Source organism: Coffea arabica, chromosome 3c, assembly GCF_036785885.1.
Source record: "Coffea arabica cultivar ET-39 chromosome 3c, Coffea Arabica ET-39 HiFi, whole genome shotgun sequence".
NCBI classification, from domain to species: domain Eukaryota; kingdom Viridiplantae; phylum Streptophyta; class Magnoliopsida; order Gentianales; family Rubiaceae; genus Coffea; species Coffea arabica.
Window position 1 is genome coordinate 4,052,693 of NC_092314.1, and position 26,716 is coordinate 4,079,408.

A 26,716-nucleotide genomic window follows, 5' to 3' on the forward strand; every position below is an offset into this window, starting at 1 on the left:
TTTCCGGGCTATTTATGTGCAGGCATGCATTCCTTTTTGGGTCTGATAATCTTACATAAAAGATATACAGAGAGAGTAAGCAAAGAGAGAGCGATCCGGAGTGTGTAAAGAAGAGAGGAAAATTGTGGACAATTTCTTGCCATTTTTTCGCCAATGACAGACACCACCAAAAACATCTCCACAACAATGGAGAATAATACTGCAACCAAATCTAATGAGAATAACAGTACTAAGGATCAGAATCAGAAGAAGAACAGGATTCAAGTGTCCAATACCAAGAGGCCCCTCTTCTTCTACCTTAATCTCGCCAAGGTTTTTTTTTTTTTTTTGGTGGCTTTCCCTTTCATTGAAATATTCTTTTCTATGTTGTTTTCACCATTGTGTTCTATTTGCATGCATGCATGCACGACCGTGTACCATTTTTTCTTATTTTGGCTCTCTCAGTTCTTCTATTAATCGGGACAAAGATCTTTGTTTCGTGAATGTATAATGTGAGTTGTTTACCATCATTCCATTGATGTGATCTTGCTTTCTTGGTCCATTTTTTTCCTTTACTATATATGTCTTGATATTATGAAATCCTTTTTCTGTGTCATGAGTAATCGTTTTCTATGTGATACTTATATGCTTTTCTGAGTCTAAAATTGGTGATCTTCCTTTCGTTTTGAAGGGCTTTCGAGTAAAAGAAGAAACATAAGCCCATTCCCTTTCATTTCTCTTCCTCTTGTTACAGATGTTAATTGCTCTGCAATCCCACTAAAGGTGTTTGATAAACTTTTTTAAGCAATCCCACAAAAGATTTTAATCCTTGATGTAGCCATTGTTTTCCGTTTAATCTTATTGGGCAAACGCTCATTTTCCCATTACACTGGATGTGTTAATTATTGAAGAACATTAGCATTGCTTTCGTGGAGCAGAAATTCTACAAATTCATACATTTGTTGATTCAAATTTTTGCAGAGATACCTGAAGCAGCATGATGAGGTTGAGCTTTCTGCGTTGGGAATGGGTATGTATTATCTATCTACTTCCCTTTTACTTAAATCGTCAGTTAATTTACATCATCAATCAATAATGCTTTTATTAAGAACATAAACTCAAAAAAAAGGAATCACTACACTACATGGTTTCATTTGGTTTTGGTGTCTCAGATGAAAATTTAATTATCAGGAAACAAATTTCCAGAGTTAGATTAATACTGTATCCTATGCATCATACTAATATTAGACAGGAATAATTGCCAAACCCTGTGTTTATCTGTACATGGCTACTGCAGCAATCCCCACTGTTGTCATAATTGCTGAGATTTTGAAGAGAAACGGATTAGCTACCAACCAAAGTACGTAAGAGGCTCTGTCCCAACTCTGTGCAGTAGATGATGATCTGATCTTTTTAGTCGTATGTAATCTTTGATCTTCTGTGTCTTATCACTGTAAAACAGAGGTTATGATATCTACGGTGGGCAGCAATGCTGAATCAAATGGTCGCTTTGTTAGAAAGGCCAGGGTTAGTATGTCTCTTCATACCAGACAATAGAGTGAATTTTTTTGGAAAAAATGTTTTTTTTTTTGTTTGCCAATGATGACATATCTCTTTTCATGTGCTGACAGATTGAAATAGTATTGGAGAAGGCCAAGAATGCAGAAACCTAAGGCTGCTGTTGACCACAAATTTCTAAAAGAAAAGGATGAAAAAAAAACAAGTCCTTTGCCATTGTAGCGTAGGATATTTAATGTTAGGTTGTAGATTGGTAGGTAGTTTATTTAAGTCCGACTGCTGTTTAATTGCTCGATCTGTATGGAAGGGGAAGTTATTTGTTGGAAGCATATCCCAATTGGATGGATAGACTTAGAATTATATCCCCAACCCCTCAACCCATTGTTCACATCAAACTTAATCCAGTGGCTGGCTTGGCCTATAATTTTACTTTCTCTACATCAAGTTTCCATTCTGAGATCTCTAGCTATTGATTTAGAAGCTTGAAGCTCAAAAGCCTGGAAATGGAAGTAGAAAAAGAAAATGCTTTGCTGCTACTGCCTTGATGTCTTAAATCATCATGTGCCAGTTTTGACTGATTAATGTGTCTTGATGAAAGTTAGAAAAGGAAATGATATGCACAAGAAATATTACATTATTCCAAGATTTCAAGTATTAGATGCCATATATACTTCAGATACACATTATTTGATGCCAGAAGACGAAACTACAGCTGAAGACATCAAGAGAGGGACAATTTGGCTAGCGTTAGTGCTAAAACTTTGACCCCGTCAGCAATGTGGTCGATGGTTGCAAATTCTTCAGGCTTGTGACTATAGCCTGCAAAGAAATAAAGACGAGAGAGATGATATTGGACAGGATGCAAAGGAATACTGCGGTATCAGCTACTGACAGGACGAAAAGGCCTACCTTTATAACATGGTATAAATATCATGCCCATTGGACTTACTCTGCAAGAGTAACATTTATGTTAACTAGTGCTTACGGCAATCAACAAAAGCGAAGTTTTCAACTTCAGTTTTGGCACAACAGCAAGATATTGAAGTAAAGATGACTAAATGAGTCTATAATTCAGTCAATCTTTTGCATTTGTAACTACGAATCAAATGTAATTTTTGTAACTTTGATGCTTGCTAAGGATTTGCGGTTACCTCGCCATGAACAGTGCATCATGATAGGCTCTACTAATCATCTTCTTGTATGTCAACTCCAGCTCTTGGCTTGCTGATTCTGCTGCCTTAATTATTAACTCATCAGAGAGGGCAGGGGGATCTTGATTCACGATTTTGTATTCCGACAGCTTCACACCGCGCCTCTTAGATATACTTAAAGCAGATTCATAAATTTTATCAATGACAGAATTTCTCCGTTCTTCGTCAATGTCACGTGTATCTGCAAAACCAGTTATTTAAGTAGATAGAGGTATTCATCTTTCATTTTCTTTTCCATTATTTCCTATACATTTATGGGAATCGTGCTAATCAGCAACAGCATTCAGAAATACTAATATCCAGAAAAAGCAAATAATAGTTTATGGTCTGAAACTGGCTCCCATTACTTTCATCAAGGAGCTTACCTATTTCCAGGTGTGATTTGCTTGGAATGCTGTTAATTGCTCCAGGATGAAGCTCCAGAATACCTTTTGAAACATAAGAAATGTAGTAAGAATTTAAATTGACACGTAGAACCAAAGACCTTTTTGGTTTTTCTAAGAGGAAGATTTAGTATACATGGGATTTCTATGCGTTGATTGCAGTGAGAAACGGAAGGAACCAACTGCTCTATTTGAATTAGGCTAAATTTACAAAAAGTTTTTCATGCTTGCTGATGGAAATTCTTGGCTGTCAAAACAAGAAATAGCACAGAGGGCCTTCCCTCTTGCTGACCAAAAAAATAAAATACAGGCTTACCAACTGTCCCAACAGTATCAATAGAGCCAGACTCCAAGACATGTTTCTCCACAGCAAGTGCCAGCTCTGCAGCAGCCAGTCCTGCATCATTCCTGCTCCAAATAGTTCGTAGAAGGAACTATGAGGAAAATAAAGGAACAAGAGAATGTAATAGCAAACATGCGAAAGAAAAGGGAAAGCATGAATTGCACTAAAACCTTCGACCAGAAAAAGCTTCTCTTGTCGATGCTACGTGTAAAATCTCAAAGACAGACAACAATCTTACCATTCACTTCAAGAAATGGCAGTTGGAAATTACTAAGACCAGTAAAGCAAAGTGACACTAACTTAAATTCTTTCTGAGATTGAAAGAGGACAATAAAATGACTACCCTCACAGGTCAAGTCGATGCAATCTAATTCGTAAATCTCATCTCCAGGATGAGCCAAGTTTCACTTCCCATTCACTTCTTGTCCACAATGTTATCCAATAATTTTTGTACAGCCATACTACATAGCACAAGGATGTTTATTTAAGAGAAACATGCCAGGTACCAGAATGGAAAACCCAGGCCACTTTGGGTCAAGTCTATATACCTTTTTGGCATCAGAACAGCTCCTGCATGCCCCCCAGTGCCCTCAAAGTCCACTTTGATACTTGCAGGAGCAGCAATAGCAGTCACAATACCAATAGATGTTGCTAAAATCATCATGAAACAGACAGAGATCAGGAAGATATTTCTCCTTCATTCAAGTTAATAGTATGAGAAAGAAGAATATGTGAACCAGGTTACCTTCTTCTTCAAGAATAGGACCTTGCTCTATATGCAATTCTACAAAAGCAGAATAGCTTCCCTTCTCCAGAAAGACAGTGGATAACTTCTCCACATTCATGTAACCTGCAGATTTAGCTGCATAAAAGAAGGAAACATTTTGACCATCAACTGTCTTTTCAAGCTGTTGTGCAAGTTCCTTGCTTCCTGCCAATAAACGGCTGCAAATTTTAGATATATTAGAAACCCTAAGCTAGGAGCTTCATAACACTTCAAGGTTTGCAAAATCTGTAGCGTTGGAACTGAATTCTGTTCTAACCTTCCTAAACAGCCGATTCCAAATCTTGTAGGCTCTTCTGAAGTAAACATAATCACGTCCAACGACCTTTTAGGTTTAAAGCTAGAGCTGTAAAAGCCAACCAATAAACAGCAAAACTTAGACAAAAGCAGCCAATGGACATTGGATCAGCAGAAAACACAAATAGATTTCCAACAGCCAAAAGCAGTAAAGGTAAAGATGTGACATCTTTTCACAAGAATGCCAGCAAGATACGTGTTCTTAGCATAATATATGTGGCCATATGGTCTTACTACAAACCAACACCCAAAATTTTGGCACTCCAAAGCAGTTACATGATCTAAAACTTCCATATACTATGACCTCGTTCTGATATCACAACGTCTATTGCAAACTTCGCAAGGTATTCCCCTGCAACCAACTCAGGTATACTACTTTGCAATCAGCTAACAGTTTTGACCTTATTAAACTCGGTCCTATTCAATAATACACGATCAGCTGAACCAATCCTGGGAAAATCTTGGAACTCATGCAACAAGAATTCTGCATTCAAGCATGAACATTCCATTTAGATAAGTTTTCTAGTAAAGCCATTGCTGTTTTTCTGGTTCCTCTGTTCTTTTGTCATTAACAGAGACAATGAAAGTTCCCCAAAGCAGACATACATACAACAAATCTTTATTATGATATGGCCAGTGCTTATAATTCATGTTCCTCAAAAAATTCGCATAAAAGCTAAGACCACGTCAGAAAACTTAAAAATCCAGCATTCTGGGAGATTTCATGATTTAAGCTTTACTTAGGAGATACTATTTTGTGCATTTGCACGGTTTTCTAAATTTTCATAATAGAGGTTGGATCCATTTTTGATTTTTTTGAAATTTTTTTCAGCAGCGGAGGGGTGGGACTTGAGAAGAGGGGAGGGGGCAGAGGGGATTTGAACCCAGGACCTCCAATGCCTAGGACCTCAACCTATAAAGGATGGATCCTTGGCAATGCTTTAATTGAAGAAAAGAATACAAAGGACTTGACATTTCCTTACACATAACTTTTAGCCAACACCTCCCAATAAATCAAAAGCAAGCCAAAGATGTACTGATGCAGCCAAGTATAGAGATCTTGAAATTTGGGCCATGTTACAGTTTAAGAACACAAGAGAGCTAACAAGAGTCAGTCAAGCCAATTTAGTCTGCATACCGCTTTAGAACATTGATGGCTTCTATTGCACCCAACACGCCAACCACCCCATCATATTTCCCAGAATATGGTATTGCATCAGTATGAGAACCTGTTGAAACTGGAGCAAGCTCAGGTTCGGAACCAGTCCTACAAAATATCAAATGACAATTTGGGTAAAGTACATACATAACAAGCAGAAGAGAATGGCAAAAGTCAATTGCTTTGAGTCGAAAAAAGAAGAGAATGAACAAGGGATTATTACAAAAGCAATTTTCAATCAGGTTAAAATTTTTTTACATTAACATCCAACGTCATTCTGCAAAATTGAGAATTCTTCTTCTTAAATCATCACTTCACCCTATAAATATGAAGTTTGGAGTTGATGATGCTTAAAGTTCAAATTTTGGAACTTAACATCACCAATATAATTTCAATTATACAATTTTTGAAGTGATTTCATCTTTTATTGCTTTAAATATTGTCAGTGCCAACTATTCTTTCTTATGGACCATAATTCACCAAATACTCACAGATAATCTTTTTAAATAGTTCAAAAGTTATTCAATCACTTTTTGAATTTTCAGTACCTTCTCTTAAAAAAAAAAAGTTACAAAAAGAGATCAATTGGAAATAAATGTCTCTTTCAACATTACAAATGGTAAAAGGGATTCCAGAAGTTTGCTTTTCGCATCGATAATACCATTGTATCCTACAGCTCAGAATGAGGAAAAAGTGGAAGAAATGTATGGCTGTAGTTGTACAAGGATTTACTTCAACTTTGGATTTGCCTAAAAGGCGTACAAAAGTAAACATCAATGCACAGGAAAGACAATGATGAAAGATGATGACAAAAGAATTGAGACCTGTAATGTCTAACTTATCTAAAAGCATTTCCCACAAAGTGAGATATGTATTGTCTGACTTTTCTATAAACTAATGAAACTAACCCATGCGTTGGCTATGCAATAAAGCAAGATTTTGAAAAGACAAGGTATTAGCTTTACACTTCACAATCATCCAATTGAGTCCTCATGCATAACATTGGTCTATTGACTGAGATGTTCTCCTGTAAATGGGATTACCAGGAGAACAAAGTTGTAACTCACCACCGACCAAAGATGTTCCCAATAGCATCCTCCCTGACAGAAAGACCTGAGGCTTCCATAAGGTTTTTAATATACCTGCATGGCCAAATAACTATGATATATTCTGGCAGTCAACCACCTTTTCTATGAATGGCAAGAGGTAGACAAGACAATTCTAGAGACTCATTCCGCTATACTCTACAATCTCAGTTTTACCTTACATGAAAGGAGGTCACAGAAAAATATACGTCGACAGACAAACAGGTTCTTGAGAGAGTAAGACAAGGCATTGGAAAATACACTTATCAAACAATCAATCATTTAAGAAGCAATAGATGTTCAATTAAGGAGATCACCTCAAGCTGTAGTGTTTAACTGTTAATTGCAATCAAAATGGCCAGATAAGCTTCTGATTTTACCTTCTTGATAATACATCCTTCTCACTGTACAGGATCCTAGTAACCGATGGTGCAGGTGAATCCGAGAAACTTGAAAGCTCATCAATCTTAAAAAAAAAAACATAAGTATATTGTAAATTCTATTTCTCTCAGAAACAACCAAGCACATGTGCACGGCTATGCTTGCATTACGAATCTAACATAGGGAATTCAGGATACTGATGACAATAGGCAGTTACCAATTCCTTGGTTTTTGCAAGAAATAGCAGAAAGAATCAAAATTCAAACATTTACAGATGATCCACATAACTCAAGCTAAGAAAAACTCCATCTTTCACTTTTCATATAACATCCATCAGAACCGCTTGATTCCAAATTGAGTGCCACCACTAAAACATCTACTGCACATAGTCAGACATACACGTGAATGCACTAGCACCTAAGATTACAGATACATCGCTTTTGGTTTGCAAAAATGAAGTAAAGCATCTTACATCCTTCAAAATTCAATCTTTATCCTACATAAGCAGTCAAACAAGTATCGCCTTTATCATACATAAAACAGCAGTTCAAAAGAAAAAAAAATTTCTAGCGTATAACTTAGTGTACTCTTTCAGAAACAGATTTTGCATAAAAGCTAAATAAGAAAATAAGAATATAACTTTACCCGGATTGAGAATCCTTTGTGGATATCAAAGGGACTCCAGTTTTAGCATTAAAAAAAAAACAGAATCCAGTCGGATATCATTGATGAACTAAAGTTTACAAAAAACCCACAAGTCAAATACAATCTTTGCAAAACTTAGAACAACTCAGAAGACAAAAAATGATTGAAATTTCGTATCTGGGATTTCTTGTACATACCTGCTTCTGCAGAGTTTCAGCGTCCACTGAGAGTGAAGATAGGGAGTTTAAGAAGTGGGATTCGTGAATTGGGTAGCCAGAGAACTCCTCCATAGTCTTGATTGTAGGGTCATCTTCATTTCTGTGAGCTAAATTTACAGGGCAATTTGAGATGAAATATACTGAAAGAACAAGAAGCATGTAGATAGAGAATCTCATAGCCATGATTTTCATGGTATGGATAATTGCTTGTTTGTTATCCGTGGATTCCTAGACTGCTGTGTATAGTGTTATCTGGCTTGGACGTATTTATCATGCTTGATACATAGTGGAGTGCAATAATTAACAACGAAAAAAGGGAACACAAATGTTCAGCTCGTGGAGTAACACGTCAGAAGCCACATGGGCGGCATAGCGTCTTTTCCCCCTTACAAAAAAGAAAGGGAAAATCGCCAATTTAGTCCCTAAGTTTTTTTTCTATTGATTTAGTCCCTATACATTATTTATAGCCAATTTAATCCCTAAATTTATATTTCGATTCCAATCAATGAGCTTAGCGGCGGAGCCACCGCATAATTTCCATCAGCTTTCCAATCGAGCAACCCAGAAGGGGTATTTTCGGAACTTCCATTCTGGAGCCTTTACCAAAATTAACCGAAACAAAAGTTTTATGAGAAATATCCTCCCAAAACTCAAAATGAAAACGCAAAAATTTCTTGGGCAAAAATTTCTTGCTCAGCTCTCACAGAAAAGGGGTGGTGGCCTTGTGGCTTTCTTTCGAATCCTGGAAGAATTTTTGAAAAGTTCTCACTAAAAAATCTGAATGCATCCCATGTTTGTGTTTTATCATCTAAATCTTCTTAATCTTTAGCCAACCAATTGATAGAATAAATGCAAATGAGAATCACAAGTAGGAATACCAGTAACAAAGGGCGGCGCTGCCCTTGATCCGGGCAGAAGAAAGAAGCCCTCAGAGGCTAGAGCCCGTACAAGAAACGCCCAAGGTGACGCACTTCTTTCAGAGAGCACAAAAACATGCACAACACCCACTAAAATACGACTCTAACACGTTTCACAAAATGGTGGCTTTAGCTTCAATCATACCATCAAACCCAACCGCCACCGCCAAATTTCCCACCACCTCAACCGCTGCCACCACCTCTCTCTCCCCACCCTCCTCCCTCAATTTCGCCTCAATTTTGCCAAACTATCCCTCCACTAAACCCTTCATTTCCCATTCTGCTCTTCCCCATTTCCAACACAAGCCCCTTTCCGCCATCACTCCCCCTAACGCCTCCACCACTTCTCCTCCCACCGCCACCGCTTCCACTTTTCATGGCATCTGCTACATTGCCGACGACAACATAGACACTGACCAAATCATTCCCGCCAAGTATCTTACCCTGGTCCCCTCCAACCCGGAAGAATACAAAAAGCTCAGGTCCTATGCTCAAACTGGACTTCCCTCTTCCTACCAGACCCGTTTTGTTGAACCGGATCAATTCAAATCGAATTACTCCATCGTCATCGGTGGTGACAATTTCGGATATGGGTCATCCTGTAAGCACGCCCTGGTGGCGCTAGGCGCGGCAGGAGTGGTAGCGGTGATGGCGGAATCTTATGCGAGGATTTTCTTCAAGAATTCTGTGGCGACTGGAGAAATTTTTTTGTTTTCATTTTGGGTTTTGGGTGGGTATTTCTCATAGGACTTTTGTTTCGGTTAATTTTGGTAAAGGCTCCAGAATGGAAGTTTAGAAAATACCTCTTCTGGGTTGCTCGATTGGGAAGCTGATGGAAATTATGCGGTGGCTCTGCCGCTAAGCTCCTTGATTGGAACCGAAATATAAGTTTAGGGATTAAATTGGCTATAAATAATGTATAGGGACTAAATCGACAGAAAAAAAGTTTATGGACTAAATTGGCGATTTTTTCAAAAAGAAAAGATAAAATGAGTAGGTGCTTATTGGGAGAGTAGACACGGGCCGATCGATTGTCAGAAAATCGGGTCGATTTTGTGTAAAATACATAAGATGTAATTTTCTATGCATATAGTATAATTCATTTTTAACAACATGTAATTATAAAATAAAATTTTATGAGTCCCATGCATAGTACGAAAAACAATATACAAGACGTGCTCTCAATCTTATATATATATTTTTAGCCAAATCTTGACAATGAATATTCAAGAACGATTGCTTTCTGCGACCATTTCTGTCCTCTTTCCAGAGAGAGGGACAAGTAAGGTTAGGTTCTAGTATTTGAGATAAAAGTGATGTACATGAGTAAAATGTTTGATATATATATATATATATATATATATATATATATATTAATAATACATATGATATATTTATACACAAAAAAATTTAAACATGTATAACGGCTCAACAAAATCTCATCAAATACAATTGTATGAAATTTTTGTCCTTGTGGACTTACTCAATTCAGAGCGATAGCGTGAATCTTTTTTCTAATAAACATTATTATTAAAAGTAGTAGTATTATGTTAATCCAATTGCAAAACATCCAAATCATGATGATGTCTTGTTGAAAAATCGTTAGAGAGAGAGGACCAATTTCCTGCCTTTCCTTCATTTCAAGCTAGAGTCTACATCCTTACAAAAATTGTAAAATTATAATTTGACTCCATTTCTATTCCTTGACTAGAGTACTAAAAAAATATAAATAGAAAAGTACTATATCTTAAAGTCAAAATTCCTTTTTTTTTTTTTTCTTTTACATAAATTGCAAACGGTTTATAATAAGGCGGGAAGTCCTTCTTGCTCCGAGAAAGCTTCACCGAGACACTTCCCTCAAGTTCCAATGGATGACTACCCCAGACACACTTGCCTGAAGCTAGAAATCCCAATCCGAAGCAATGATTCGGAGCCCCGAGAGGCCTCCGAATCCATCTTCGTCAAAGGCACATGGTACCCCGCCCGCTTCGACCTCGCCATCACCGACGGCCGCGACGCCTGGATTTGCAACGGTAATTAGTATGAAAATGATCAATTAGTCCTGCAATATCAAGTTTAATTTATCATTAATTGCAGCGATTTTTTTTTTTTGTTTTGGTTTTCGTTGAATGATTAAAGCATCGGAGGAGGAGGTGAAAGAGAGGGCGTCTCAGTGGGACCAACCGGTGTCGGAGTACAATGATTTAGCTGAGAAATACTTGGGGCTTCAACAACCCGGCTCCGTTTATGGCTTCTCGGATGCTGGTAGCGGTTTCAAAAGGGTCCGTTTTTATTCGTTTAGTTAAAATTACTATCTGAGATTTACAAGTCTATTAACTTATATAAGGCCCTTTGCTCAATGATGTGAAATTGTTTGTGAAAATTGAGAGTTTTGTGCTTGAAACTTAAACATGGGGAAGACTTTAATTGGGGGTTTTTTTAAAATGCTTAACTGAAAGTTGAAATTTTTATCATTTTCAAAAAAAAAAAAAAAAATCCCTTGTTAGATGATAATTAGTTGAAAATTCAGGGAAATTGTATGTTGAAAGCTGGAATTTTTGTCCTGTTAGACAACTTGCATAATCTGAAAAATGATACTCTGTTGGTTTTTAATGAGAAAGGCTAAATCTTTTGCTACTGCTGTCCTTTCTATTGTGTAGTATATAAATTTCTGCTAGTTTTGAATTTTCGATGTTTATTTGTGTTTGTGATGTACTATGTAGTTAACATGGACATTTGAGAAGGAAGGGACGAAGCTGGAGTGGCGATGGAAGTGTCAACCATCACCAAATAGTAAGAAAACCACAGCAGATATCTTGGATTTTCTGATGGATGCAAATATACGGCTGAGTGTAAGATTCTTGTTATAGCCTAGTTATCTTAACCAAGCTTATGACTTCTTGCTTTGTGGATAAAGCTGTGCGAAGGGTACCCCTTTGTAATTTTTTTCTGTTCCACTAACTATATGGTTCATGATCTTTTTGTAATAGGAGGAAGTTGTCAGGAAAACTGACTTATTTGAAAGGATAAAATTGGAAGCTGAAAAATGTCTAGCTCAAAGTGAGAAACTCAGTCTTGAGAAGGCAGAATTTGAAAATGAAATCTACGCAAAGGTTTGTTTCTAATATAACCACCTTTGCTTTGCCCTTCCAGTTTTAAATTGGTGCTTAGTGCATGGATACTTGTGTGGTTATTCTTTTGCCTGTCATATCTGATAAGTTGCACCACACACGTACCCCTTCATTCATTCTTGCCTTGAGAGTAACAATTATGAACAGATGACCTTCCTGCTGCCTTGCGTTCAGTATGGTAATAATTTTTTTTCCCTTTAGGAAGTTTATGCAAAACTAATACTTGAGAAATAGTCAGAGAATGCTTATTTTAAGAAGGTAAAATCTGAAATGGTTTAAGAATAAACAAACAACGGCAGTAATGGAAACTCTTTCTACATGTCCATTAACCAAAAGAGAATACCTATTCTAAATGCCATGTTCCCAGATGGCATTTGAATAGATCCAGTTCACTTGTTTCTGTTGTCTATAGCAAACACAATCTGTGGGAGTCTGTATATTCTTCCACAAAAGCCATCCTTTTCATGTGGCTGAGCAAAAATGAGGCCTGAAGCGATCCTGACCTCCTATAAATAGCTCATACCAATTGTGTTAGGCTTTATTGGCAGTTACAAAGGAATGCAACATAGTTTGATTTCTTTCATTTTGCTGATTATGATTTGTGTATGATTAAAAAAAAAAAAAGCGCATGCGTTTCTGTGTGATATGATCAGATGTTCCTAAACAATGTTGGTGATGTTATAGCCTCTTTCTGTGTCACAGTTTCTGGGAGTTCTGAACTCAAAGAAAGGGAAACTCAGAGAGCTTCGTGATCGGCTCTCAAAACAGAAGATGGCTGAACCAGAAGAAGAGGAGCAGCAACAATCGACTGACAAAACTGAGAGTTTTGATGAAAGAAGTGATGAAGACAAATCAGAGGAAGAGGCTGGGACTTCTAAGGATGCTCCAGCCAGTAAATCAGTCGCTGCTCCAGCCAGCAGGTCTCGTGGTAGAAAGAGGAAGTAGATGTGTGTGTGACAAAATTCAGCATGCACAGCAAGTCTCCTTTTTCCCCCCTTCTCTTTTACGTGAGATATGTTTATCAGGAGACTGAAGCTCCTGTTGTAAATATTTGTGATCCTTTCACTGGGTTAGTGTGCTCGAGGCATTTTTCAAGATTCAGCTGGTAAACCTCACAGTTATGACTTCATAACCAATTTTTCTACGATAGTCTCTCATTGAATTGCGTTTGATCTTTCCTATGCTATTCAGCTGGAAGGAATAATTGCAAATTAGAGGATTTCCCTTCTAATATTGAATGTTGTAATCTTCCTTGCTGAGTAATTACTGAGAACATGCTTTTGAACAATCTAATGGGCCTCAATTCATGGAAACTGAAAATTTTAAAAACTACGCTTATTTGGAAATAAGGTAAATTTGATCAATAGAATCATTTTGATTTTTCAAGATTCACTAGTTATGATCCATGAGAATTATAAAATCAATTGCAAATAAGAATGACTTCATCTAGAGTTTGATCATTAAACATTTTAGAGCTTTCTAAAATATCTTCTTCTATTAGTCTAACAACTCGTGCATGGTTAAAATAAACATTTTTTGAACATTAAGAAATAAAAGCAGTATCTGTGAGAATATAAATTTATAACAAATGTTTGGATAATTCGCCACAATTTAATATATTAAACACCAAGTAATTTCCAATAGCAGTCAAAAAGTATTACTTAATAAATATTTTTTTGAGATATATTAAACTACGTGTTTTACAATTTATTCATATTTACACGGTAGACCAATTGATGCACAAGGTTGCTCGGGTTTGGTGATGAGATGTGTTTTCCGAACTATAAATTATGAACCTAATGAGTTTGGGAAGAATCGTTCAAAATATTTATCACATTTCATCGAAATTAATTTTTTCATCTTTCACTCTTAAAATATTAATTTTGTGTCTTAACAAAATTTTGTCCAAATTAAAATTTGTCCTTCACTTTTTGAAATATCCAATCACTATTCCTAACTCCGCTGCACTCCCCATTTTATTAGGATTAGGATTAGGATTAGTAGTATTTAGCCCGTTTAAAAGATAGGATAGCCTATTTCGCAAGAGCGCGTCTCTGGAAAGAAGGCAAAAACGCAGTCGTTTTACGTAGGGTCGGATCCAAGTTCGATCCAAACAACTCAGCTCAGGCGCCCGAATGACGTTTTCTGTATCCTCCTAATTCTATACATCTCCATAATCCCTATAATCTCACAAGCTGTAAGATTTTGTGGTCCATCTTCCGAGTCCTTCCACCAACTGTTTGAAGTCCTGAATTTTGTTGTAGCGATAAAAGGAAAACGAAGCTGGTGCTTTCTTCATTTACAGGTAACGTGATTATGTTGGAGTTGCGGATTAATTGATTTGCTGATAAGCCCGCAATCATTTTTTTAGTTCAGCTGATTGTTGTTCTTGTTTGAGAAATTACAATCTAAGTACTAAGTTTTCTATTCGTTTCTAAATGTTATTGATGGTATATTGATGTTCGTGAATGTTATTGGTGGTATATTTTGCAGTTTATTGGAGAGTCTTGGGACATTTATAGGATAAAATTATGCTTTCGGGATTAAAATTCATCCCTCGAGACAAGATAGAAGTAAAGGTAAAGTTTTGTGATAGACATGTGATTGGGTTAGCTTGTATAAATGTTTATTCTTTTAGTTGAAAATGATAATAATGTATATTTTTGCAATTTTTCTGCAATATTTTTATTCAGGGATTGGACGAGGATACGGATGGTTGTAGGAAAGAGAGAAAGAAGTCTAGAACTAGGAAAGAGATAGATAGGCGTAGGCGTAAAAAGAAGAAGGGTTCCCATTATAGTAGTAGTTCAGACGATGAAGATTTTGGAAGGATAAAGTCAGGGTTTGAAAAGAAAAAGAAATGGTACGCCTCAGATGACGGCTTGTCTTCTTACTCAGACAGGAGTGGCAGTGAAAGTGAGTCTGATCACAATGAAAAGAAAGGTAGGAGTGGGAAAAGGAAAGAGAAGAGAAGATGGAAGGATAGATTAGAAGATGAAGGAGTAGGCAGTACAATAAAGAAGAAGAAAAGTCGGAGGAAAGATTCTGATGATGATGATGATTACTCTTTGAATGATTATGGAAATGAAGATTCTGATAATGAGAGCCACAGTAAGAAAGGAAAGAGAAGATGGAAAAAGGATAAACGAGGAGAGCTTGAGGATGATGGTATGCTTTTCTCTGCTATTGAAAATTTAATTTAATGACATATTAAATCCTACATATTTTGCATGTTATTACTCTCAAATAAGCAATAAATAATCCGACTTAGGGTCAAACTTAACTTCTGCGCTGCCCTATCAACTAGCGTAACACCTAGCTGGGTACTGATTGTATCTCTTGATTAGATGTTGACTTTCTTTTCTGTTGCTGTTTATTGTATCCATAATTAAGTTGTGAACTTCAGTTAAAGTTTTCATTTTATACTATATCTTAGGTTTGTTACTATAACAGGCAGTAGTTTTTCAGATTTAAGGTTATCTCCTGGTAAAATAGACAATTTTCAGGTGGTCTAGATATTATTAGCCCATAAATTTGATGAAATTATTTGACTCCTCCAAACTGTCTATTCTTTTGCTTGATTGGTCAGATGATGGTGGAGGATCTGAATCCCAGAATTTGAGAGACATTTCAAGGAAAGAAATGGGTTTAGACTGGATGCTGCGACCGAAGGATACCATGGAAAAGACTCCAGGTACAGCTTTGGACAATCAACAGGAGGTTCAGGTTGAAGCTGAAGAGGTAAGCTTTCAATGTATTTAACACTTTTTTATGTAAAACCTGCAAAGACATAAATTTAATGTTTGTTCATCACCATTGAACATTCTGTAGTGGCAACTTTTTAGTTTAAGTAGGTAAAAGTTCTGGTGATGGAGAAACCTTGGGATCAACAGTTGTGAAAGCAACTTTTATGTTCTTTGGTTCCAAAAAATAGCTGCCACAGACTTTTTGGCTTTGATTGTTTGCCCCAGTTCCCTTTTTGACTGTCAAGCAAAGAGGAAAATGATTGGGGACTGCTTTTTGGTAATTGGAGTTTGAGGAACTTTGTGGTTAATGGAAAATAGATAGAACTAACATTTAGGATCTATAAAACATGAAATGGAGAGGAGAGTAGAGACACTTGGAGAGGCTTTAATGGCTTTCTTGGAGTAATTGGATTAAGGACATGGTTCTTTTTCTAGTACATTCTCTGGACTATTAGCTTAGTAGCAATGATAACATTTTAATCCTGGGTACCTTGAAGGAGAAAATCTGAAGCATTGCCATATGGCTTTTGTTGAGTTGAGTTGTACTGTCAGTTCATTTGTAATATGATTGGTTTGACTGATATGTGATTACATGTGTTTTTCTTATGAATGTTGAGATTCTTTTTCTTGCCTGTTGTAGATTGTTCTTTGGGCTGATTTTCTCTGTAGATGCACATGCCCTCATCATGCATTTTCAGATACAGTTTGGTTATTCTAGATTGCATGCTATCTTTGTTGGTTCAGATTAAGAAGGAGAATCCCAGGGAGCTGAATCCATATTTGAAGGATAATGGTAGTGGGTATCCAGAAGATTCAGATGCTAATGCTCGTCGGAACCAACTTTTTTCCTCTTCACTTGTGGGTGATGGAGGTGCAAGCTGGAGGTTGAAAGCATTGAAACGAGCACAGGAGCAAGCAGCCCGTGAAGGACGGAAGCTTCAGGAGGTATGTGGAGGTTTCTTATGAGAAGATTCTTCTTTCAAGTTAGTAGTGCATAATGAACTAACTTTGCACAGGTAGTTGAAGATCGGTGGGGCTCTCTTGGAGAGATGGCAGTTTCTGCGGCATCTCATAGAGTAGCACCAAATCATGCTCATCTTCATGCGATAAAATGTAGGAGGAGAGGGCTAAAGGATGAAGGACAGACAGACACAGATGGAGACAAGGGAATATTTACTGAGAAGGTATGCTTTCTCCAGATTGTATTGTTCCTGAAGGGTGTTGGCTTAATGAAGCAATATTTTCCAATATTAAAAGAAATAAGTGACTATTTTTGGTAATTTTTCAAAATTTTCCATTATTTTCCTGGTTAAATTCTTTTTAATGGTTTTCTTCCCTTTCTTGATAAGTTTTAGAATCCTAACAGTAACTTTTTGCAGGATGGATCTTCCCGCCATACAAAAATGAGAGTACCGAAAGTTCAGGATTCTTTATCCTGGGGAAAGCGCAAGATGCCTGCTCAGGATATCAACCTCTCTGCTGCAGTGAATAGCTTAAATAAGTTTTCCAATGATGGAAGCTTTATGCATGACTTTATGCAAAAGAACAATGATAGTTTAAATGATCCTGTCAGTTCATCAAATACAAAAAATGACAGACTAGTGGAATCCAATTTGGTTGAAAGACATGGTGAAGATGGTCCAACTGTGAAGCCAGCATTGACGGCAAATCAGTTGGCTGCTAAAGTCATGCAGCTTCGCATGAAAGGGAAGCATGAAGAGGCTCAAAAGCTCTTGGTAGGGAACCATTTCAGTTTTAGTTTTTATCTGGTTTTATATACAAAATTACATATATTATGGCATGTGCATAAGCTTATCTTTCTCTCATTTTAATCTCCATAAAGTGATCTTCCACTGCATATGAGGAATCCAATTTTAGATTTTCCCTGCACCAAATGAGTTTGATCATTTTCAGTTTGTAGAAATGTATGTGCAATCACATTACAATTATGGAGCTTAGCATGTATAATATTATGATCCATGTTTAGAATTTTCAGTTGACACTGGCCTAGTAGATGCCAACAGGAAGGAATGATTATTCTTTCTTTCTTTTTACAATCAAAATTTGTTAGGGTAGAAAAATCAGTACAACTAGAGCAATTTAATTAATTAACCTTAGCTATTTTTGGGTAGCAATTCTTTCTTTCCTTTGACATTTTTGGTTGACGGAAATCTTCTGGAACTGCTTTCCGTGGTGATTTCATCACATAGATGCCACATTTCGGTTGGAGCGTTGACCAGCCCCCCCCCCCCCCCCCCCCCCACACACACACACACCAACCACACAAAAAAAATCCAACTTCTTTAGTCCTGGCTCTCTACTGTTTTTTTCCCTGTTAGTTACTCCATGTATGTTTTTAGTCTTTTTAACATCAGTATTACTTACCAAAAGGTTCCATTGGAATATCAGAGAGGAAGACATGAATGTTGTGTTGCATCTTGTTTTAGAAACTCAAGGGGATTGTGTAGTGTTCCCACTGATCATAAGTGGAAGATCTGAATGTCGGGTTGCCTTTGTTTGTAGAAATTCAAGGAAACTATCACATTAGCTTAGAATTTAAATTACATTTTAGAACCTAAGTTGCCCATGATTAACAAATTTTTCTCTTACCTGTTCAGGAGGAGGCAGAAAGCACAAAGGTGAAGCCAGATGCTGAGGAGGAGTCTCACAGACCACGGATTGATGGGAGCACAAGCAGGTAGACTTGAACCACCATCTGATATCACTTTATTTTAGTTGTAGTTCATTTCAGAATTCTCAAACTCTTGAGTTTTATCAACAATCTTTTATCAGATATATCATGCATGACGTATCTGCTCGACAAAAGATGAAAGAGGAGGATGCTGACTTGCATCTGGCTCAAAAGATAATGCGAAACCAACAGTATAAGGTATCTGGTCAGGCAGATGATGAGTATGATTATGAAGATGGTCCAAGGAAAAAGACTCAGCATAGAGGAAGGGGTACAGACCAAAAATCAAATGAGATAAGTCAGGCAACTAGGATTGCAAATCGCCTCTTGACACAGAAAGAGAGGTGTCAATTTTGTTTCGAGAATCCAGCAAGACCAAAGCATCTTGTTGTTGCCATTGCAAATTTCACGTACCTATCATTACCCCACCGGCAGCCTGTTGTACCTGGTCATTGCTGGATTGTAACTATGCAGGTGAACTTACACAAACACTCTCTCTCTCTCTCTCTCTCTCTCTTCATATTCACATTTGATACCTAGATGGGAGCAGGGTTTCCCCCTTACATACAAAATGTTAATAATCTCTCTCTCTCTCTCTCTCTCCATATTCACATTTTATACCTAGACCTGAGCAGGGTTTCTCCACTGTAATTCTAGAGCTTGAGTGTCTATGACGAAGTGGCCTTCCTCCTTTCTAGTCTGTTTGTAGGATAAGCTGCATGTCCCTCCTTCTTTAGATATATCTCAGCATTCTGATTCACAAACTTAGACTGGTAGGAATTGCTTTCTCCTTTCTTTTAGTGATATTCTGTATACAAGTTTGACTCTTACCTAAAGTGGTTGGGTTTGCATTTTTGGTTAAAAACGAACTAAGAGAACCTGGATGGATACGCATTACTGATGTATCATGATGTGTTTTAGCTACTTGTAGTGTCCTAGTGAAGGTTGAGCATTTGCATCCTTAAAAACAGAGTGGGGCTGAGTGTATTTTCTTATCTGTGTTGTGCTTAATCCATAGGGCGGCAAAAGGTAATATACATCAGATTAACATTTCATTAGATGTTGAAGATGTAAAATCTTGGAAAACAAGATTACCGTTTCTGCTTACTATGGTGAGCTTTTATGAAGGACATTTAAGTTTTACGCACTAACATTGTTGATAAAGAAATGAAAAAAAGTTGACTTACCTGCTGAATTGTTCTTGGAATTATTTTCATCATCTCACTAGTGGTAACAATGGTTTTTGGCCTGTGCAGCATGAGTCTTCAACAAGAACTGTGGACAACAATGTATGGGACGAAATCCGGAATTTCAAGAAGTGCCTGATAATGATGTTTGCTAAGCAGGATAAGGAGGTTGTATTCCTTGAAACAGTGATGGGCTTGGCACAGCAACGCCGTCATTGTTTGCTGGAGTGCATTCCTCTGCCCCAAGAAGTTGCAAAACAGGCACCTTTGTATTTCAAGAAGGTTAGTTTTCTGCATTTTCTTCTGTTTTTGCATCACTTGGATGGTTAATCTTAAAAGATGATCTGAACTCTGGAGGTTTTCTTTCCTTTTTTTTTTTAATTCTTTTTCAATTTTGACCAGTCAGTACTTGTTGAATAGAGAAAAATAGGAATTGGAGTTCATGGGCTCCTTTTTGACCAAAATTGTGTGGTTTTTGGTTTGGTATGATAAAATGTTTGCCATGAGGAGATTGCTGCGTAGGTACAGGCACAGAGGGTCGTGCACACTTTTCATTTTGAAAATTGACAGTGTTAGTAGTTATGAAGTTTTATAATAGCCTTTCCAACTTTATCTGAATCAAGTGTGAAAGTAGTCTTTTTGAGTGTTTGACGAATCTGATGATTGATCAAGACGTGTGAAGCAAAGGTAAAATTGATTGATTTGCATGCAGAGCAATGATCATTATAAATTGCTGGGTCATTGCATCAGAAAATTACCTTAAAACTAATTTTTCATAATATGTGGTATATGAGTTCTATCCAACTTTGGTAGTTACGATCTAGCTAGAAAGGCGAAATATCTGTATACTTGTATCTATATTACTGAAAACTGAAGAGAGTAAATTCTTCTCACTCCTACTGTTTGTTGTTTATAGATCATTCAGTCGATGATGAATCAGATCTTTTGATTGATTATTTTGGTTAATATGTTGATGTCTTGAAAGCAAAAAACTGCTAGTGTCTCATGCTTGGATACTTTGGCTACCTGTAATCACAGGCAATTGATGAGGCAGAGGAGGAGTGGAGTCAACATAATGCTAAGAAGCTGATTGATACCAGTCAGAAGGGCCTCCGTGCTTCAATTCCAAAGAACTTCCCGTACTTTCATGTTGAATTTGGCCTGGACAAGGGATTCGTTCACGTGATTGATGATGAAAAGCAGTTTAAGAGCAACTTTGGCCTTAATGTAATAAGAGGTTTGCTGCGCTTGCCTGCTGAAGACATGCATCGTCGACAGAAGCACGAATCGTTGGAGATGCAAAAACAAGCTGTAGCTGGTTTTGCTGGAGATTGGGAACCATTTGACTGGACGAAACAACTTGACTAGCAATATTGAGCACAAATGTTCTACAGAATGCTAGCTAGCTATACTGTAATGGCTTTGTTTTGTATTATAGAGGCTTCAGTAGAACTGGTGAAGGTTGACATCCCTGCATTCCAGGTGCAGCTATTGACTATTGTAAACCTGAACGCCAATGAGGAAATGCTTTGAGATATTGGTCGGGGCACGTTGGGATGTTCAATCTTCTTTGAGCACTTGGGTTCTTTTGTAAATTCAAGGTCATTTTGGTTAAGCAGAGCATGTTATAAGCTGTGTCAATAATTGAAGAACAGTTGCGAACTGACGAGTAAAAATTGCTAATGGATCATATTTTTGAGTTGTGGGCTCATGAGAGAAAATTGTTGCGACTTTTTAAGACCCCATTGCTAGAGCTTTTAAAGGCTAGAGTGGGCAAAATAATTATTTACCCTTTCCTCCATCCTGCGATCTGCATCCACTTACAGTTTATCTTGATAAATTAGGCATGCCATCTCTGGCTGTTTTTTGTTTTCTGAAAAACAAATTTGTCTATATATTCTTTATGGGTAAGAAAAAAATTTTTTTTTTTTTCTTGGTATTGTAACAGGTAAAAGTCTGGACGATGGGAACATATTTGTATTGTGATAAGCCCTTCTTTTTCTAATTTCAAAAACAAATCCAAAATTTCCATGTAAAGATAAAAAAAAGTTGCTCCACAGTAAATCCTGCAAAAGCTACGCATTCATACCATCAGCTACATGCATTACAATGAATCTTTCATACAGTACAATCTGTGCAAGCAATAAATTTTTCGTGCCTGCATTCGCTACATATTTTTCGATAGATCATTTTGGTGTAAAACTGACTTGTCACATCACATGCAATTCCTTCATTTCCTCCCTCTCCCGATAGCAGAACAAGCCAAGCCAAAATTACAACCTGCCATTCTATAACCTGAGCCAATAAAAATCGCAGATGTTAAAATATTCTCAGTCCCACTAACAAGAAAGCAAGAAAAATACTGATAAAAGTGCAGAGTGAAAAAAAAAAAAAAAGTATTCAAACCCCAAGCTTTGCAAGCCCTCAGAAATTCACTAGAATACATCTCTTTTATACAACACAGACTTGTTTAATGAGAGATCATGACCCCATACATCTCTTCATACAAAGAAACGCGGTTGATGAAACAAAGGGGATAAAAACTAAAAAGATAATCAATCAGATAGAAGATGATCTCAAAATCCCATCTTCACAACCGCGGTTTCTCTGTATAAAAAAATGGACTGAGTCATTCCTGCGACGTAGCTGCCATGAACAGACAGCAGAGAAAGATAGAGGGCTGCTAGGGTTTTAGGCACCCTTTTGGACTGTGCCCAAATATGTGTGGTAGTATTTATAGGGGACAGAACAGAACAAAGTCCGCGAGAGAGAGCGGAGGTCAAAGTGACCAAATCTAGTAGTGTAGTAGGGGCTAGGGGAGATATTCGAGCTCACTTGGGCTGCTGTCTGGGCCGAGGAATTAAGACCCTAAAAAAGTTCAACTTGGTTTGTGCTTAAAGTAGATAGAGTTGGTTCTTGAGGCTCTCTCATTGTACAATTTTTGGCTTTTTGGCGATAACCAACAAAAAAAGTTATTTTTTCAAAAAAATCTTTTGCCAACATCTTTTTGTCTTATATATTAGATCACAAAAAATCATAATGTACATGCATTGAAATGTTGAGTCCACGATTAGGTTGAGAAATTAGAACCTTAACAATGCACCGTTATTGAAATTTTGGATCGACGACTAAATTAAAAATTAAGATCTTAACAATACAACTTATTGAAATTTTGAGTCGACGACTAAATTGAAAAACTAGAATCTTAACAATGCATTGTTGTTTTTCGATTGCTCGTTAATAAGTAATTATTGTAATTTAACACACTAAAATCTTGTTTGGATTGCCGTTTTTCGCCAAAAAATTACGTCATTTTTTGTGATCACATTTCCCTATTAACTTTTTCTCTCACACACATCAAATCGCTACGGTAATTTTTCCATGAAAAATGCAATCCAAATGTAACTAATATCTTGTCTTTGTCATTTTCCTTTTTATAAGGTACTAAAACCTGAACCAAAAATAAATGCCTTTTTCATTTTTTTAATTACTTTAGTATCTTATAAATACCATATCAGAAAAAACTTAAAAATATAAAATATAAAATATTTTTCCAAATAACTTTCAATATAAGAGTACATTTTTCAATATAAGCGTACATGGGTGTACAAATTCCAAAAGGTAAAGTGGTTAGGTGTCAAGAATTTTGTGTTCTCTTGCTTTCTTACATTTTATGCTACAAAACGAAATTAGAAAAGGAAAAACCTCTGTAGGGGTTTTATACGAGGGAAGTGAAGTTTCTTCTTAATCAGATGCTCTGGAGTCTGTATACTCTGTTCTCAAAGCTCTTGTGCTTAGATCCTAAATTTTAGTACCCATTGGAATCCAAAAGGAGAACTGGACACTATCCTTCAAGAGGTGTAGCGCCCGTTTTCTTGTGTCTCACCCGAAGAAAAAAAAGCTACAGGTTGGAATTGAGGTAAAAAATGAGCAAGTTCTGCGCCTCAAATACCTGTTCTCTTCTTTAAATTCAATGGTTTGAGACCCTTTCTTCTTTTGTTTCAACGTTTTAAGACCCCTGTATGTATCTTATTGACAGGGGCATAATTATCGAGAGGTTACATCGTGGGAGAATATAATGTGCATAACTTTCTTTTTTTCTAATTTTATGAGATGGGTTCTGGGTTAACAGGTGTAAATTTGGAGTTAGCTGTTTAAAACAATATGTTAACTACGGGTATTATTGAATCAGTCAGTAGAAAGATGTGTGCATGGTAGATGCTTGATAAAATGCTTCGATTAGCTTGAAAGGTAAAGTTTAAGATTTATGTGTATGAAATTCTTGATTTAGAACACGGGCTTTCAAGCACTGAAAATAGTTTAGAAGTGCTGCCAGGCCTTCAAGATTGCAATAGATTCACCAAAATGGTTAATGGTTGTGAGTTTGTGTATGGTTGATCAACAAGAAGTCTTCTTTACCTTGATAGCTCTCCTGGTAACAAATGTCAATGCCATTAGTTTTCCTTCAACTCATACAGGCAGCATAAAGAAGATGCAGAACAAATTTGTATTGTTTCTGGAATTGTACGAATATTGAATGGACGTGTATGCTGGAATTGTAGATTTCAGCAGTTCAGTTCCTTAATGATACATTGAAAAATCGCCCCGGAGGTGCATGATTCCACAGATGAAAGTTAATAGCATAAAATGAGTTTGCCCAAATTTTTTATGCTTTATATATATTAATAAGATATAGTTGTGTTTTACTAGTTTCCCAAGGGAAATTGGGATAGCATCAATAAGAAAAGATCAGAGAAGAAAGGAAGTCTGATGACTTCCATACTTAAGACGAACCATTTCATTGGCTTACCGTGAATGGATCCTAAAATTTCTTGCAAATTTTGTTGCTAATAGCAAATAGCATTTACTTTGATATAATTTACCAAAGCAAAAAGTAAAATTACTGTGATATGACATTAGTGGTGACGATTAAATTCAAGCTTAACTAAGTGTAAGAAACAGTTCATTAGATTAACAACATTAGTTTCCTATCAGTTTACATGTATTCCACATTCTAATTGAGAGTTTCCCTTTGGATCAGTTTGTAATAATTGATGAAACACTAAGTTCATCTCCAGAAATTCTGGTTGTGATATTCATCTTTTTTCCTCTGGGCCTTTCTAATGAGTGAAAGAAACTTTTATCTCTAACCATGCAAAACAGCAAGAAAAAGTTATCTTCAGCTAGTTTGGGAAAATGGAATTAGGAGAGTGTTGAACTATCCTTAGTGGAAATCTAATGCCACTAGACTTAATTTACCTATGACACTGTAGCCACTGGAAAGATGTGTCACTTTTTTGCATGTTGGATTAGTACCTGCATCATAACTGAAAGTGTTGAAAGTTGAAGAATTATGGTATCATGCAAGGTTAGTTGTTTGGGATATTTAGCTTTGCATACATGACCAACTCACTCTCTCTCTCTTTCTCACATTTCTAAGATTTATTAGTCCGAGATACTTGCTTTTGTTTATATACTGCTGATATATTGCTTTCTTGATAGCGTTGAGAGTGATGTCAGGAGCAACATCTCTTGGAAAGCTTGCCAGACAGTTCAGTCAAATCAGACTATATGCTACCCATCTCAATGTGGATGCTCGATATCCAGTTCGCAGCCTGAGAAGTGTAAGTTCAGTTTTAGACAGCCAATCCGGCAGTGATAGAGTGCCTCAGTTCCCCGATGAAGATGCTGGAGCTTTGTCCAGGATCCGAATAGGGGAAAATATCCCAAGGAAGGATAAGGCCAAGTTTCTTGTCAGTACACTCCTCGAACTCAATGATAGCAAAGAAGCTGTGTATGGTGCACTTAATGCCTGGGTTGCATGGGAAAGGAATTTTCCTATAGGGCAACTGAAGAATGTGCTGATTAACCTTGAGAAAGAGCAACAGTGGCATAGGATTATCCAGGTTATAAAATGGATGCTAAGCAAGGGGCAAGGAAACACAATGGGTACATATAAGCAATTAATTCAGGCGCTAGATATGGACCACAGGGCACAAGAAGCACATGAATTTTGGAGGAGGAAAATTGGCTCTGACTTGCATTCAGTTTCTTGGGAACTATGTAAAGTAATGATTTCTGTTTATTACCGAAATAACATGTTACAGGATCTTGTAAAACTATTTAAGGGGTTGGAAGCCTTTGATCGTAAACCGCCAGAGAAATCTATCGTGCGGAAAGTGGCTGATGCATATGAGATGTTAGGTTTAATTGAAGAGAAGGAACGAGTATTGGTCAAGTACGAGGAGCTATTCAAGGATAACATGAAGGGGCCTTTTGCAAATAGAAAGAGGCAGCTTAAGAAGAAGACTTCAGGGAAGCACAAGGATGGTCCAGAAATTGAGAGTCATAATGATGTTTCCCTGAGTGGGCTATAGATTGTTTGACCCATGCTCAATATGTACAAAATGCAGCATTGCCTTTAGTTTCTATTCTGAAATGGGGTATAAGAAAAGCCTTTTCCTGTTCCATTTATTATACTGCTGAGGATCTTCTGGTTGTTATTTCGTAGTTAAACATCCTGCAAGCTTGCATGTGTTTGGTTGATTAAATCTTTGGAGGTCCAAAATTCCTGGAATTCTTCTCGCCAGGACTCTGGTTGAGCTTCTTGTCGGGACTTGAAATGTTTAAGAATGTTTAGGCCATAAGCATCATGTCGTTGAGTACTTTGGAACACACGCGAAGCTCGAATTTCAGCTCCTCATCATGAGATCAAGGCTGCTTGAATGGTTTGGCCCGTGGACCTTAAGAATATTACAACCAAAACCCTCAAATTTTTTCTTTTTGCCCTTTCTTGTACAAAATAATCTGCATTGAAAATCAGGTCATTGAAGGAAAATAATCTGAATTAGGTTGCACTCGTTAAAAGTGTGATATAATTTAGTTGTATAAAAAAGTGTCCACTATTTAGCGATTAGAAAATTCTTAAAAACAAAGCAAGTTTTGCAATTAAGTTTTACAGAATTATAATGGCAATTTCAATTCATTCTTTACATCTAAAAAGAGTTGTGCAATTTAGTTTTATAGCATTATAAGGGCAA

General features: G+C 36.9%; 5 protein-coding genes and 1 long non-coding RNA gene across 8 annotated transcripts; 4 read left to right on the top strand and 2 right to left on the bottom strand.

The window, feature by feature from the left end:
* Window positions 1–2,113: 2,113 nt before the first annotated feature.
* On the bottom strand, window positions 2,114–8,295 carry LOC113734228 (ureidoglycolate hydrolase). 2 transcript variants are annotated; one of them, XM_027260638.2, is made up of 12 exons: window positions 7,983–8,295; window positions 7,140–7,225; window positions 6,742–6,816; window positions 5,654–5,782; window positions 4,478–4,564; window positions 4,180–4,379; window positions 3,983–4,085; window positions 3,408–3,499; window positions 3,074–3,136; window positions 2,649–2,889; window positions 2,407–2,447; window positions 2,114–2,316 (listed from the first exon to the last, which is right to left on the bottom strand). In XM_027260638.2, the coding sequence occupies exons 1-12, from the start codon at window positions 8,193–8,195 to the stop codon at window positions 2,219–2,221; spliced, it is 1,428 nt and encodes a 475-aa protein (XP_027116439.1). In that variant the 5' UTR covers window positions 8,196–8,295; the 3' UTR covers window positions 2,114–2,218. The 2 variants fall into 2 exon arrangements, with proteins under 2 accessions (XP_027116439.1, XP_027116440.1); XM_027260639.2 differs by lacking the exon at window positions 6,742–6,816.
* Window positions 8,296–9,040: 745 nt separating this feature from the next.
* Window positions 9,041–9,667, top strand: LOC140038173 (3-isopropylmalate dehydratase small subunit 1-like). The gene has a single exon (XM_072083270.1). The coding sequence runs from the start codon at window positions 9,041–9,043 to the stop codon at window positions 9,665–9,667; it is 627 nt and encodes a 208-aa protein (XP_071939371.1).
* Window positions 9,668–10,692: 1,025 nt separating this feature from the next.
* LOC140037558 (DNA repair protein XRCC4-like) lies at window positions 10,693–13,195 on the top strand. The gene is made up of 5 exons (XM_072081939.1): window positions 10,693–10,953; window positions 11,060–11,202; window positions 11,644–11,772; window positions 11,911–12,033; window positions 12,754–13,195. The coding sequence occupies exons 1-5, from the start codon at window positions 10,788–10,790 to the stop codon at window positions 12,994–12,996; spliced, it is 804 nt and encodes a 267-aa protein (XP_071938040.1). The 5' UTR covers window positions 10,693–10,787; the 3' UTR covers window positions 12,997–13,195.
* Window positions 13,196–14,216: 1,021 nt separating this feature from the next.
* On the top strand, window positions 14,217–21,291 carry LOC113734230 (uncharacterized). The gene is made up of 11 exons (XM_027260641.2): window positions 14,217–14,356; window positions 14,545–14,630; window positions 14,745–15,219; window positions 15,641–15,792; window positions 16,542–16,742; window positions 16,814–16,981; window positions 17,177–17,533; window positions 18,416–18,495; window positions 18,591–18,963; window positions 19,746–19,958; window positions 20,715–21,291. Exons 2-11 carry the CDS (start codon window positions 14,583–14,585, stop codon window positions 21,042–21,044), a joined length of 2,397 nt encoding a protein of 798 aa, XP_027116442.2. The 5' UTR covers window positions 14,217–14,356; window positions 14,545–14,582; the 3' UTR covers window positions 21,045–21,291.
* A 445-nt stretch (window positions 21,292–21,736) lies between these two features.
* On the bottom strand, window positions 21,737–22,535 carry LOC113736072 (uncharacterized). Its single transcript, XR_003459585.2, has 2 exons — window positions 22,083–22,535; window positions 21,737–21,971 (listed from the first exon to the last, which is right to left on the bottom strand). It is a non-coding gene; the product is annotated as an uncharacterized lncRNA (long non-coding RNA).
* Window positions 22,536–23,286: 751 nt separating this feature from the next.
* Window positions 23,287–26,153, top strand: LOC113734232 (pentatricopeptide repeat-containing protein At4g18975, chloroplastic). Of its 2 annotated transcripts, XM_072081940.1 has the most exons (3): window positions 23,287–23,595; window positions 23,716–23,756; window positions 25,179–26,153. In XM_072081940.1, exon 3 carries the CDS (start codon window positions 25,190–25,192, stop codon window positions 26,051–26,053), a length of 864 nt encoding a protein of 287 aa, XP_071938041.1. In that variant the 5' UTR covers window positions 23,287–23,595; window positions 23,716–23,756; window positions 25,179–25,189; the 3' UTR covers window positions 26,054–26,153. The 2 variants fall into 2 exon arrangements, with proteins under 2 accessions (XP_071938041.1, XP_027116444.2); XM_027260643.2 differs by lacking the exon at window positions 23,716–23,756.
* The last annotated feature ends 563 nt before the right edge of the window (window positions 26,154–26,716 follow it).

Excerpts from the sequence above, each read along its gene's own strand:
- LOC113734228 (XM_027260638.2), bottom strand. The coding sequence starts at position 8,195 with ATGAAAATCATGGCTATGAGATTCTCTATCTACATGCTTCTTGTTCTT. Across the intron at positions 7,226-7,982 it reads CTGAAACTCTGCAGAAGCAG|ATTGATGAGCTTTCAAGTTT; the intron begins GTATGTACAAGA and ends TTTTTTTTTAAG. Across the intron at positions 4,380-4,477 it reads GGAATCGGCTGTTTAGGAAG|CCGTTTATTGGCAGGAAGCA; the intron begins GTTAGAACAGAA and ends TAAAATTTGCAG.
- LOC140038173 (XM_072083270.1), top strand. The coding sequence starts at position 9,041 with ATGGTGGCTTTAGCTTCAATCATACCATCAAACCCAACCGCCACCGCC.
- LOC140037558 (XM_072081939.1), top strand. The coding sequence starts at position 10,788 with ATGGATGACTACCCCAGACACACTTGCCTGAAGCTAGAAATCCCAATC. Across the intron at positions 10,954-11,059 it reads CGACGCCTGGATTTGCAACG|CATCGGAGGAGGAGGTGAAA; the intron begins GTAATTAGTATG and ends GAATGATTAAAG. Across the intron at positions 12,034-12,753 it reads AAAATGAAATCTACGCAAAG|TTTCTGGGAGTTCTGAACTC; the intron begins GTTTGTTTCTAA and ends TCTGTGTCACAG.
- LOC113734230 (XM_027260641.2), top strand. The coding sequence starts at position 14,583 with ATGCTTTCGGGATTAAAATTCATCCCTCGAGACAAGATAGAAGTAAAG. Across the intron at positions 15,793-16,541 it reads TTCAGGTTGAAGCTGAAGAG|ATTAAGAAGGAGAATCCCAG; the intron begins GTAAGCTTTCAA and ends TTGTTGGTTCAG. Across the intron at positions 18,496-18,590 it reads ATTGATGGGAGCACAAGCAG|ATATATCATGCATGACGTAT; the intron begins GTAGACTTGAAC and ends ATCTTTTATCAG.
- LOC113734232 (XM_072081940.1), top strand. The coding sequence starts at position 25,190 with ATGTCAGGAGCAACATCTCTTGGAAAGCTTGCCAGACAGTTCAGTCAA.